The sequence below is a fragment of the Grammomys surdaster genome, unplaced genomic scaffold (assembly GCF_004785775.1).
Source record: "Grammomys surdaster isolate TR1022 unplaced genomic scaffold, NIH_TR_1.0 170, whole genome shotgun sequence".
NCBI lineage: Eukaryota > Metazoa > Chordata > Mammalia > Rodentia > Muridae > Grammomys > Grammomys surdaster.
The window spans coordinates 23670801-23684030 of NW_021604618.1; the positions used below are offsets into that span (position 1 = coordinate 23670801).

The 13230-nt window shown below is 46.9% G+C and overlaps 2 protein-coding genes across 8 annotated transcripts in view; one reads left to right on the forward strand and one right to left on the reverse strand.

Annotated features, from left to right (window-relative positions):
- The window catches only part of Map1a (microtubule associated protein 1A), a 10251-nt gene extending 7076 nt beyond the window's left edge, over positions 1–3175 (forward strand). The window contains 3 exon segments of the mRNA XM_028767131.1: positions 1–1110; positions 1270–1490; positions 1685–3175. The exon segment at positions 1–1110 is cut by the window's left edge and continues 7 nt beyond it. Coding sequence (XP_028622964.1) covers positions 1–1110; positions 1270–1490; positions 1685–1840 — 1487 coding nt within the window. The 3' untranslated portion in view covers positions 1841–3175.
- Positions 3176–4295: 1120 nt separating this feature from the next.
- The window catches only part of Ppip5k1 (diphosphoinositol pentakisphosphate kinase 1), a 41720-nt gene continuing 32785 nt past the window's right edge, over positions 4296–13230 (reverse strand). For 5 of the 7 annotated variants that reach the window (XM_028766873.1, XM_028766872.1, XM_028766871.1 and 2 more), the window contains 2 exons: positions 8954–9067; positions 4296–6209 (listed from right to left, as the gene is read on the reverse strand). In XM_028766873.1, the coding sequence (XP_028622706.1) occupies positions 5386–6209; positions 8954–9067 (938 nt within the window). In that variant the 3' untranslated portion in view covers positions 4296–5385. The remainder of the gene's footprint in view (positions 6210–8953; positions 9068–13230) is intronic. The other 2 variants (XM_028766870.1, XM_028766868.1) reach the window with 1 other exon arrangement.

Below are 13230 nucleotides of genomic sequence, written 5' to 3' on the forward strand. Positions count from 1 at the left end.
CTCCAGCTCCAGCTCCAGCTCCAGCTCCAGCTCCAGCTCCAGCTCCAAGCCTGTCTGGAGACTTGGGTGATGTTACCCTGCCCTGCCACCTGGAGTGCTCGGGAGAACTCACCAAGAAGCCAAGCCCCTTCCTGAGCCACTCTGGAGATCATGAGGCCAATGGCCCAGGAGAAACCAGCCTTAATCCCCCAGGGTTTGCCACAGCCACTGTAGAAAAAGAAGAGGCTGAAGCTCATCACGCTTGGGAACGAGGGTCCTGGCCTGAGGGAGCTGAGAGGAGCTCTAGGCCAGATACACTTCTTTCATCTGAGCAGCCTCTGGGTCCTGGGAAGAGCTCCGGGGGCCCACCCTGCAGTCTTTCTTCTGAAGTCGAGGCTGGACCTCAGGGATGTGCTACAGACCCCCGTCCCCACTGCGGGGAGCTTTCCCCCTCATTCCTGAACCCTCCTCTGCCCCCATCCACAGATGACAGTGACCTTTCAACTGAGGAAGCTCGGCTGGCAGGAAAAGGAGGGCGGCGCCGGGCAGGGAGGCCAGGGGTCATGGGAGGTCCATGCCCTATGGCTGATGAGACACCCCCCACATCAGTCAGCGACTCAGGCTCCTCACAGTCAGATTCTGATGTCCCACCAGAAACTGAGGAGTGTCCATCCATCACAGCTGAGGCAGCCCTTGACTCGGATGAAGATGGGGACTTCTTGCCTGTGGACAAAGCCGGGGGAGTTAGTGGAACTCACCACCCCAGACCTGGCCATGACCCACCCCCAGTCCCCCTACCAGACCCCCGCCCATCCCCTCCCCGACCGGATGTTTGCATGGCTGACCCTGAGGGCCTCAGCTCAGAGTCTGGGAGGGTTGAGAGACTACGAGAAAAGGTGCAGGGGCGACCTGGGCGTAGGGCTCCTGGCCGGGCCAAGCCTGCATCTCCTGCTCGGCGTCTGGATATTCGGGGAAAAAGGTCACCTACTCCTGGCAAAGGGCCTGTAGATCGAACATCCCGGGCCCTACCCCGACCACGGAGCACTCCAAGCCAGGTCACCTCAGCAGAAGAAAAGGATGGTCACAGCCCCATGTCCAAAGGCTTAGTCAATGGCCTCAAGGCAGGATCCAGTGAGTATACCAGGAAAGTGGGAGACACTGTGGATTGGAGTAGGTGTGGGCTAGCTAAGGGCTCCAGCTGTTCAAGCAAGAGGGGAGGTGACCAAGTTTTGTTTTTTGTTTGTTTTGTTTTGTTGTTATTTTTACAATACATTCTGCTTGTCTCTACAGCAGCCCTGGGCTCCAAGGGTGGTTCTGGCCCTCCTGTGTATGTGGATCTTGCCTATATCCCAAATCACTGCAGCGGCAAGACTGCCGATCAGGACTTCTTCCGCCGAGTGCGTGCATCCTACTATGTGGTCAGTGGAAATGACCCAGCCAATGGCGAGCCAAGCCGGGCTGTTCTGGATGCCCTGCTGGAAGGCAAGGCCCAGTGGGGGGAGAACCTTCAGGTGAGTAGCAAGAGACACAAAGTTAGAATCTGGTCAAAGCTCTGTCAGAGGCCAACAGTAGGACACAGCCCCTAGTCACAAAAAGACAGGGTCCTTTGTATGGGGAGCAGGATTGTTTGAGACCCTCAGTTTCCCTTCTCCCTCATCTGTCTTTCCTCCAGATTCTCACCTCACACATATTTTCTTCCTCTTAGGTGACTCTGATTCCCACTCATGACACGGAGGTGACTCGTGAGTGGTATCAGCAGACACATGAGCAGCAGCAGCAACTGAACGTCCTGGTCCTGGCTAGCAGCAGCACGGTGGTGATGCAGGACGAGTCCTTTCCAGCCTGCAAGATTGAGTTCTGAATGACCCACGCTCCCTTCCCCACGGATCCACTCCTACAGTTCATTTAGAGAATGGCTACTGCTGAGTCCTCTGGGGTTGAGGGAAGTAGAGCTGTGCAGGGACCATGTCATGTCATGAGGATTTGGGCTAAGTGGGAGGTCCTGTCCTTCCCCTCATCTCTTCCTGGGGGTTTCAAAACCAAAGGCAATGAGAGGGGGATACAAAATTATGAAAGGTCATCTGATGCCTGAAACCCCTAGAGTAAGTCCCTCTCCTAGCACTGCCAAATGCTGGTCTTGGGTGAGGATGGGTTTCAGACAGCACACTCCTCCCCATGGAGGAAGAGTAACACCCTCTCCCCCAGAACCTCGTTATTTATTTGGCATTCCAGAAAGGATTGCCGATAATTTATATGATGCAGGGAAGGCCACTTTTAGTAAGGAGCCAGAGCTGTGTCCTTTCTCCCATGCCCTAGCCACCAGGGTCTGGGTTCCAGTAGGGACCTGGGGGCCTGTGGCAGCTATACTGTCTTACTGCTTCCCTAAATGTCTGAATGTCTCAATTCAAAACTTGAAGCTCTCTAGACCAAGAACCAGGGAGAGGAAAAAAGGAGCTCATCTCTCAGCCCCCGCTTCAGACCATTTATCGCCTCAGGCTGTACCCAGACCAGGCTACATGGGCAGCACAAAGGGCAAGGAGAGCCCCAACCCCAGTTGTTCCAAGCGCCCCAATCACTTAGTCTTCACCTACCCCATTCCAATAAGCCTCATTCCTTCTCATCCCCTGCTTGGCTTCTCTGCATGTGGTCATCTGCTATGGCCTGGTGTGTAACAGGTTAAAAAAAAAAAAAGCCACTGCCTGACATCCACTTTAGCCATGTGTGACTCCCCCAACATTCCAATCCTCTATCACCCTGCAGCTGAAATGGGACCGCTGGCTGCCTCTCTAAACCTAAGCTCTTGGATAGAGTTTCTGGGAGGTGGAGGCTGGACTAGAGAACTGAGGGAGGGGGTTGGGAGGGAGACAGGGAAAGAAGAGAGGAAGCAGAGCTGTATAGCTTATCTCCTCCAGAGTGAAGACAGGCTGAGAATTCTACTACAGGACAGGACCTCGCCCCAAGCAAGCCAGTGAGCAACCCGGCCAGACCCTGCTGGACTGAGAAACTCAGCCTCTGACAGTCCCCGGGGCTTGCCTTCTTTGCCAAGTCAATGGAAAACCAAAAGGAGCTCACCTCCTGTTTTTCCTAGCTCCCCTACCTGCCGCTGTGCCCTGCTCCTCCCCACATTCCCTGCTACAGTTCCCAGCTGCTGTAACAGAGCCACCTCCACCTCTAACAATAAACCGAGTTCATTGCAGATGTTGTAGTGCTGCTTAGGTTTTCCCAGACTCCTCCATACAGTAAGCTGTCCTGGTTTCCATCCCTCTGTTTCAGTTAGCATGTATCTTGGAAGACTCTTGATTATTCAAACCCATTCCAGGACCCAGGAGAGCCAGCATGTGTGAAAGGAGGAAGAGATGTGAGAAACACCGTCTCTGAGGAGCAGTAGGGTGTGATGGTGCATGCCTGTGATCTTAACACTCAGGGTAGAGGTATGAGAATCAAGAGTTTGAGGTCAGCCTGAACTATATAGCAAGTTTTGGGCCTGCCTGAGCTACATAGTGAGTCCTTGTCTCGAAAACAAACAAACAAAACAAAAACAAACAAAAAAACAAGGGACTGGAGAGATAGCTCAGTGGTTAACACTGGCTGCTCTTCTAGAGGACTCACACGGCAGCTTGCACCTCTCTACATCTCCAGTTCTAGTGATTCAAACACCCTTTTCTGGGCCCTGTGGGCACCAGGTATGCATGCAGTGTGCAGACTTATATGCAGGCAAAATATCCATACACATAAAATAAAAATAAAAATTTAAGCAAGAAACAAGAAAAAAAATGAAAATAGTCTGAAATGTGGGAGTCTGTAGCAGGAACATAAACATTTGGTTTAGGGAGTGCGATCTGCATTCTATGGGGTCAAAAGCAGTCCCTGTATTTCCTCAGAAAATTGAACCTTCACTTACTGCCCATTGGATGAAAGCTACATTTAACCCCCTCAGTAAAACCCTTTATAGTCCTAGGTATGTCATGAGTGGTCAGGTTATAAATGTGTATATGGAAAAGGGACCTTCTAGTCATCCGTGTCCAGAGTTTTCCTCATGTAAAGATGTCAATGAAGCAGAGACCAGGCACTGCCTCTTCATGTCAGCTCCCCTGACTCACACGCCAAGGCACTAGAGTGAGGCATCAGAGGCTGCTTCTCAGGAGCTGCCCAACACTTTGCTCATTAAAAACACTTGGGATGGTAGACTGACCGACCACTCCAGGGACTCTTTCTAAGCCAATCCCTGCTCATCTGCAGCAGTCTTTAACTGGCTCAGTCATGGACACAATTGGCTTACACATTCATTATTGAGTTCACAAAGGCGCCACACCCCCTCGTTCTCATTGTTTTATATTTATTGAGCACTCGTCATGTTCCGGCCCCCGACTCCAATGACTGTATTACCTACACCCACTCCCATCCCTAGATCTTTGGGAAAAGCTTCATATGGTCATAAAGACACATGATATATAAGGACAAACCTCTTGGGGATCCTGGAGTGTTTGATCTTTGGCCAGTCTGTCCCTGGCAAACTACAGAAATATATATGTTTATATATAGATAGATATATATTAAATCTTTGCTCATGTCTGTACAACATTGATCTCTGCTAATTGTTTAAAATAGAACTTGATTCTCTCATTTCAGCATCTTCTAAGCCCAACAGCCCCACAACAAAAGGAGGCCTGGCTTCACAGATTGATGCAACTCTTCCAGAGCATTCTAAGTAGTCACTCTGAAGTTGCATGGCAATCTACTATCTATTTTTCTCTAGAGCTGATGTCCACAGGAGCAGGACTAGGCAGGGGGAGCACTTGGCAATTACATGGAAATACCCATAAGCTCAGTCTAAACCATGAGTGGCCATGACAAATGTTTTTGAGAATGGGACTCTATTTTCCAGACATTTCAGGTGGTTCCCCTGAGCTAGCCTGTAATAGTGAAGGTAAGAGTTTCCTTGAATGCACATATGGACTGAGGGTAACTTAAAAAGTTGTGAATATTTCAGTCAACAAGTAGAGACCCTGTCACCTTCCATGCTATATTTGCTGTCCCTTCAACAAGGTATCTTCAGTAGTTAAATGGCATTTCCTTCAACAATCTGATTTCCCACTCCATGACTAAGTAAAGAGCCAATAACTTCTCTGAACATAAATGGCTCCTCCTTAGGCTTAAGCTCTGGCAGAAGTATGCTTTGTGCCACAAAGCCTACTTCCTCAGACACTGCTGGTGTGAGCCCACACCTTGCTTGGGGCTCTTTCTGTGTGTTAGCCAACAGAAAGGCTGCTGGCTCAAACAGCTGGTAAAGTGGGACACCAATGACAAGATAACTAGTCACATGTTGCTGGTGGGAGGAAGGGGTGAATGCTGGTCATGGGCCAGAGACTGGCTTTCAATGTTTACATCACTAGACAGATATTGAACTTAGGAGATATCCTCATTAGGCAGCTCATCAACCACCTCAGACTCCCGATCAGTCTCCTCAGAGACCTCCTGAGCCTCCAGATCAGTCTTCTCAGAGAGCTCTTGGGATGGTTTGTCAGCCTCAGGGATGTCTTGAGATAACTCGCTGATGGCAGGGGCCTTCTGAGCCAGCATGCCAACCTTCACAGAGAACTCCTGGCATGGGTCTGCAGGGATCTCTTGGGTTGGCCTGCCAATTTCCGTAAGTGTTTCCTGGGCCGTGCTACCAACATTTACAGGGAATCCATGGACCATTCTGCCCAGCTCTACTGAGACTTCCTGGCATAGTTGGTTACTCTCCTCAGGGTTGTCTTGACAAAGTTGGCAAATTTCCTCATAAACTTTCTGAGACAGCTGGCTGGCCTGGCATGGCTGGCATGTGTTGGTAGTAGTGTCATGGTTCTTCAGCAACAGCTGGCTCATGTCAGGGACCTCCTGGTTAGGCTGGCCAATCTCAAGGATGTCATGGCATGGCTGGATGATGTCTGGGACCTCCTGGCATGTCTGGCTGACCTTGGTAACATCCTGACTTCCTGGAGGGCAGATTTCCACAGGGAGCTCTTGAGGGGATTGAGTTGTCTCAGCAAGTTCTTGCTGTCTTTCTATGTGGAACGCTGGTGTTCCATCTCCAGGAGTCCCCTGGAGCAATCCAAGGCCTTGCTTTTCTTCAGTCATATGTGTATTTACAGAGGACTGATCACTGAAGCCAAAATGTGAGTTTCCTTCCACTGCAGTAGGAGAGGAAGGGCCAGCACTGGACACGGTGCTGGAAGGCCCGCTGCTGTCTGTAAAGCAAAGTTAGGAGGTCAAGTTAAATGAGCTGCAAGAGGAGGCTCTACCCATGTGCGTTCATTAAACGCTAGAATAAATTAGCTTTGCTGCTCATGTTTTGGAGAAAAGGGTCTGGATTCTTTCAAATGTTGCAGATATATGTACTTGCTCAGCTTAGAAATTCTCACACTTGCCTAATAATGCTAAGGCTCACCTGAGATTCAGGAGAATGAGGCCTACTTCATCTAGTTTTTACAAATACTCTCTGATCCTAACTCCAAATTCCCATGGCTCCTCCTTCTTACTTTGGGTGCATATAAACATTTTGTCCCAAAGGTTCACATTTACTCTTATACATCAAAACTATGGGAAATACTTAAATACTGATTATTAGGTTCCATCTCCATGGTTTCTAGTTCAATAAGGATAGTGTAAAGATATGGATAGGAAGAAGGGAAGAAGAGGAGGACAATATTATTCTGTTGGAATATTCCCAGTTGAGGGAACTATGGATGTGGCTCAAGGGTAGAGTGCCAGCCTACCATGTGGGAAAACTCAGGACTCAGTACTACACAAACACCAGAAATGGTGATGTGTACCTATGACCTCAGCACCTGGAACATGGAAGGAGCAGAAGTTCAAGATCATCCTCAGCTATTCACAGTAAGTCAAAGGGAAGCCTAGGCTATATGAGATGTCTATCATAACAAACAAAACAAAAAAGGGAGAAAGGCTCTTAATTAAATGTGATATCCACCTTTTGTTAAGAATCCTTTCTTTAACACTTCTTGACCTTTTGGCTAAGATCAAGTAAAGGATCATTATTTGAAGAAATTAGTGTATTTCTGGAGCAAGAGATATCCCAAGAATTAAGCAAAAGATTGTAGAAAACCTTTATAAATCAGGAGTGAGACATGGCAGCTCACACCTTCAACTGTAGCACCACAGAGCACCAAGAGTTCAAGGTCAGCCTGGTCAAGCTCTGGTAAAGGCAGAAAATGAAAAAGTAAACCTGTAAATGAAGACACCAGGAAAGAGCCACAAGGAGAAGAAAGAGAGCAGAGCCTGCTGCTTTGAGACCTTCCTCAGGTCTCCGCTCTTACACGGTTGCTACCAGAGGAGCTGCTCCACCCCACTTATCTGTTACCCTTAGCCTCTTACCTAAAGATGGAAGACTACGATAGAGTTCCCAAATGACAATGCTGCAGGGTTTGTTGGGGTGTGGGGGAGTGGTTGGGGGGGTGTCACAGACATCAGTAAGGTTCTTGTAGAAATAATAGATTATATTCCAGGGAAAAGGTACATATTCAACCATTCACATTGAACTTTACATATGATTCAGGGAATTCACAGAAACCATCCATTGATCTAGGTCAGCCAGGGGTGGCGGCACACACCTTTGATCCAACACTCAGGTGGTAGAGACAAACAGAACTCAAAGAAAAAAAAAAGCACATGTTTCCCCACACAGGGTGCTAGAAAATAGCACAATTCTGTAGCAGCCCAGGGCTGAAGTGCAAAACTTCCCTTCACGGTCTCCATGAAGGGTTTGTGTGATCTCAATCATGCCTGTAGGCAGGATGCTAAGGAGAGGATTTGTTCCTCACAGGTGCTTGCCTACCACTGGTGTCCCAACCCCAAGAACTTGCAGTGACTGTTCATACTGACACCAAGAAGAACCTATGAGAGGCTAAGGATAACAGACAAGTTGAAGGAGCAGCTCCTCTGGTAGCAACTGTGTGAGAGCGGAGACCGGAGGAAGGTCACGAAGCAGCAGGCTCTGCTCTTTCTTCTTCTTGTTCTTTTATTTGTGCTTTGAGACAGTCTTGCTCCATACAGCCCTTTGCTGGCCTCAAACCTTCAGTGACCTTCAGCCTCTGCCTCCATGTGCTGGAGTCACAGCATATGCAGGCCTGATGGAGACTTTTCTTGCTCTTAGCTTTTCTATATAATTTGTATGTGTCTAGGCTATCTTCTAGTCATTGTCAGCAAGGATCGATGTAGAGAGGCCAATAGGCAAGTCCAGTGAAGACAGGTAAAGAGTTTCACCCCTTTTTATATAAAAGGTCCTGGGGATTACTGTCTTGAAGGAGACTCTTCAGTGGAGCTGGAGGACAAAGGTAAAGAAACTTTTTGCCTTAGCTTGGAAATAGCACAGGAGACTGCTTCTCAGAGTGACCATTCCTATCTTTCTCTTTTTAAGTAGCCCAGGGTGAGCTGCCTACGACTCAAAATCCACCTCTGCCTCCTCAGTGAACCATGCTACCCAGCTACTCATGGTAGAGTTTTGCTTGTTTGTTTGTTTTCTCAAAACAAACTCTATGGAGCCCAGGCTATCCTGGAACTCGCTCTGTAGACCAGGCTGATTCAGAGATGCACCTGCCTCTGTATCTGGAGTGCTAGGATTAAAGGCATACATGGCCACTGCCTGGCTTTTATTATTATTTTTTCATTGTGTGTGTGTGTGTGTGTGTGTATAAGAGAGAGAGAGAGAGAGAGAGAGAGAGAGAGAGAGAGAGAGAGAGATTCCCCTGGAGTTGAAGTTACAGGCAGTTGTGAGCCACAGGATGTGGGTGCTGGGGATCAAATGGAGGTCCTCTGGAGGAGCATTACATGCTCTTAACTGCTGAGCCACCTCCTCAGCCCTGGTCCCAGTCTTTAACCCTCGCTTTCTTAACTCTCACAGGACAGCTCTCTTATCCACCAATCCCTCCATCCCTCTCTGTTTCTGATTAGGAAACTAAAAGAGTTTACTTACACCAAGGTGGCTTTTCAGAGCGATGCCGAAGTTGCAGGGGTGGCGAATGAAGAGTGCGGGGCGGGGAGAACGGGCTATCTGAGGCCTGGTGGTTGTGCATAGAGTCAAAGAGGGCTGTGTTGGTGGAGGGAGAGGCATGTGAATAAAAGGCCCACGACAAATCATCCAGGCCCTCAACCTAACCAAGGTCACTTTACCCTTCCTCTGGCTGAGAAGAAACATACCCTGGAGACCTTGACCCAAATTTTTGTCATTTTTTAAAACTTTATGATCTTTCCAAACATACAATTATTAATTTGTTTGTTTATAAGATAATGGGCTTAATGATGGCATTTTCATACATATGTATTATTATAATTTGTTCATATTTATCTGCCACCCTCATTGCTCTGTCCTGTCCCTTTCCCTCAGTCCCCTACTTTCCAACAGACAGACCCCCTTCTGCACTCATGTCATATACACACACACACGTTTGATTCTATAATACCAAATATACTTTTAAAAAAGTAGACAATAGCTCTGAAGGCTAAGCAGCCAGCTGCCAAGGTTGATGACCTGAGTTTGGGCCCAGGACCCACATGGTGGAAGGAGAGAGCAGATTCCCACACGCTGCCCTTTGCCTTCTACATGCTCATCACTGAGTCTTATCCCGCAACAGAGAAATGTAAAAAAACTTTCAAGTTGCTTTGCAAATGAAAGCGTGCTTCTCTCCTGCTGCTTTCTCATTTTCTGTCTTCTGCCCTGCGTGGCACTGCACACCCTTAATCCAGCTTTGTTTTTCTTTTCCTTTTTTAACATAGTTTTTCCTAAGTTTTCAATAAAACCTACAGAATTGTGTTTTAATGGGTCATATTAAATTTATAAATTATTACCTTGGGAAGAAGTGATGTTCTTTTATTCTCTTTTTTTGTGTGTGTGAGTGTAAGTATGCATGTATGTTTCTCTGTGTGTGTGTGTTTGTGTGCAAGTGCACGTGCACGTATGCACTCATATGGAGGTCAGAGGTCAATGCCAAATGTGCTCTCAGATTGTTTTTCCAACTTTTAAAATTTAATCTTATGCGTATATGTTTTGCCCGCATGTATCTCTGTGCACCACATGCATGCCTAGTGCCTGAAGAGAATTTTAGAGGACTTTGGATTCTCTAGAACTGGAGTTTCAGATGGTTGTAACTGGCCATGTGGGTAATGGTATCAAACCCAGGTCCTTGGAAAGAGTCATCGCTCTTAACTCCTGAGGAACTTATGTATATATGCATATGTGTATTCACGTGTGCATAAGCAATCCAAAGCATGTGGGTGAAAGTCAGGAAACAACTTAGGGGAGTTGGTTCTCTCATATCATGTAGGTCCCAGGGATCAAACTCACATCATCGGGTGTGACAGCAACCACCTTTACAGCTAAGCCATCTCGCCAGCCCCAACTGCATGTTGTTAAAGCCACTTCTATGTCTTTGTGGTTGTCTAACTATGGGTTTTCTTTTTTTCTTCACAAACCATTCTTTCATTTACTTTCCTATATTTAAGTTTCACGGAGAAGTAACAACTCTGCAGGTCTGCCCTCTTTCAGAAAAACATGTCCCATCAACATCAGCTTTGCAGCTGACACTAAAGAGGAAGATGACTTCTTAGGACTGAGGCCCACACTCCAGCAAGAACACAACACACCAGCCAGCACCAGCCTCCTATCATGGAGCCTTTATGCCCAGGGAGACTCAGACTTCTTCCCGGAAACAGATCAAGTAAATTAGCTCCTGAGTTTGTCCGTTTGTTTGTTTTATTAAAGTGCCTAATACAAAGCCAGGATGAGTTTTAAAACTTCCTCTTGACCTATTCTAAATGAAAAAGCTATAAAAGACAAGCTTGCACTGCAATAGCCGTAACTATTATGTCATACAGCTCACCATGGAGCTGCAAGAGGCTCTTCTGCCATAGATGTAAGCAACAGGGAAAAACTAGCGCCACTTGCATAATACTTCCCTTATAAACTGGTGTTGGATAGGAAACACAAGACTTTAAAAAGAGAGGAAGGGAGGAAGGAGAGCAAGAGGGACAGTTCTACGCTAACGTGAAGCTCTACAAGCAGATTTTTGGTTTCAGTGAGGAGCTGGGAAAAGTGAATTTGGCTCTTGTATTTCAAGAAGCATCAAATGAGGGAGGGGGAGATAGTTCAGTGGGTAAAGGTGACAACAGAGCTTGATCTTTGGAACCCACACCGTGGGAGGAGTGAACCAATTCTTGCAAGTCGTCCTTTGACCTTGACATGTATGCCATGGTTCACATACACCTTCCCCCCAACTCATGAAATAAATAATAGAGTTATCAGATGGTTTGTTCTCCTCAGAGATCTCACTCTCTCAGACTAGAGCCTAGGTCAGGAACTTCAGTACACTGTAAGTCAACAGCCTTGTTAAAAAGAAACGCTTTACCAGTAGCACCAGTGAACGGAGGACAGATGAGCAAGGATCATTGCTGCTAAGTGTTTCTGTCAGTTTAACACACCGAGCGTCATCCGGAAGAGGGACCCTCAGTTAAGAAAAGGTCCCCATTAGAGTGGCCTGCAGGAAAGTCTGTGGGGCAATTTTTTGAATAATGATTGAATTAGGAGGGCCCAGCTCACAAGCAGTGCCACCACAGGCCAGGTGATCCTAGGAGGTATAAGAGGTGTATCGAAGGACTGGAGACATGGCTCAGTGATTAACAGCACTTGTTGCTCTTGCAGAAGACTTGGTTTCTGTTCTCAGAGCCTATGTGGTGGCTCAGAACCGTCTGTAGTTCCAGTTTCAGGGGACTGACTGCCTTTTCTGTTCTCTATAGGCACCAGGCACATATAAGGTGTACCTACATACATGCAGGCACATACTTGTACATATAAAATAAAAATCTCTATAAATCTATAAATCTATAAATGAAAGTAAAAGAAAGGCAGCTGAATGTGAACCCAGAGAATGAGCACTTCTCCACGGTTGCTGCCTCCAGGTCCCAGCCTTGAGTTCCTCCTGGACTCACTTCATGATATAAGATGAAATAAACTCTTTTTCCTCAAGCTGCTTTTGGCCAAAATATTTATGGAAATAGAAAGCAATCAAGGACAGCATCATGTTACAGCTTACATGAGAAAATAGATGTGGGCCACCAGTATGATCAAGAAAAATATGCCTATTTTTGATAGCTGAAGTCTGAAAAGTCAAGTGACCATGTAGTCTTTGCTGCCCACAGCCCTATGCTCTTCAGCTTGGGTCAATGTCCTTTGGCTGCCAATCCTCCATATTTAGTTCCTAACTGTCCATGTGTGTTAATGCACATGTATGTGTGGGTGTATGTTGAGGCTAGAAGACAACCTTGGGTAAATTTCCTTATGCGCCATCAGCATCTCCTCTCTTTTCTTATTGAGACAGTTTCCTTTGCTGGCCTTGAACTAGCCAAGTAGGCTAGGCTGGCTGGCTTATAACACTCTGTGTGTGTGTGTGTGTGCGTGTATGTGTGTGTGAGAGTGTGTGTGTGTGTGTGTGTGTGTGAGCTCACACGCGTGCACATGCCTACCTAGTGCTGGGTCTATATGTATGCTATCATACCTTATTCTTTTTAAAGGTTTATTATTGTTTTTTAAATTAAGAATTATGTGTATGTGTGCCTACTTAGCTATATGTCCATCATGTTCATGGAATTGCCTGCAGAGGCCAAAAGAAGAACCCACAGAATTAGAGTTTTAGGAAGCTGTGAGATGCCTGATGTGGGTGCTGGGAACTGAACCTGGATCTTGTGCAAGAGCAGCAACCACTCTTAACCACTAAGCCATTTCTCCAGCCCCTTATTTTATTTTTAAATTGTATGTATATGTGTGTCTGTAGAGTGGTTATATGCAGGAGTGCTGGTGCCCACTGAGGCAAAAAAGAGTGTCAGATCCCCAGGAGCTGGAGTTACAGGTGGTTGTGGGCCAGCTTACATGGATATTGGCAATTGAATTTGGCTCCTCTTCAAGTGCAGTTAGTTTTTTGGGACAGAGTTTCTCTGTGTAGCCCTGGCTGTCCTGGAGCTCACTATGTAGACAAGGCTAGACTCAAACTTAGAGATCTACCTGCCTCTGACTCTTCAGTGCTAGGATTAAAGGCATGTACCACAAGGCCAGCTAAGCATTTTAAAATACAGGCTACAGGGATCAAACTTAGGTTCTTGTGCTTACAAGACAAGTACTTTACTCACTGAGATATCTCTACAGCACCCCCTGCCCCTCTCTCTCTCTCTCTCTCTCTCTCTCTCTCTCTCTCTCTCTCTCTC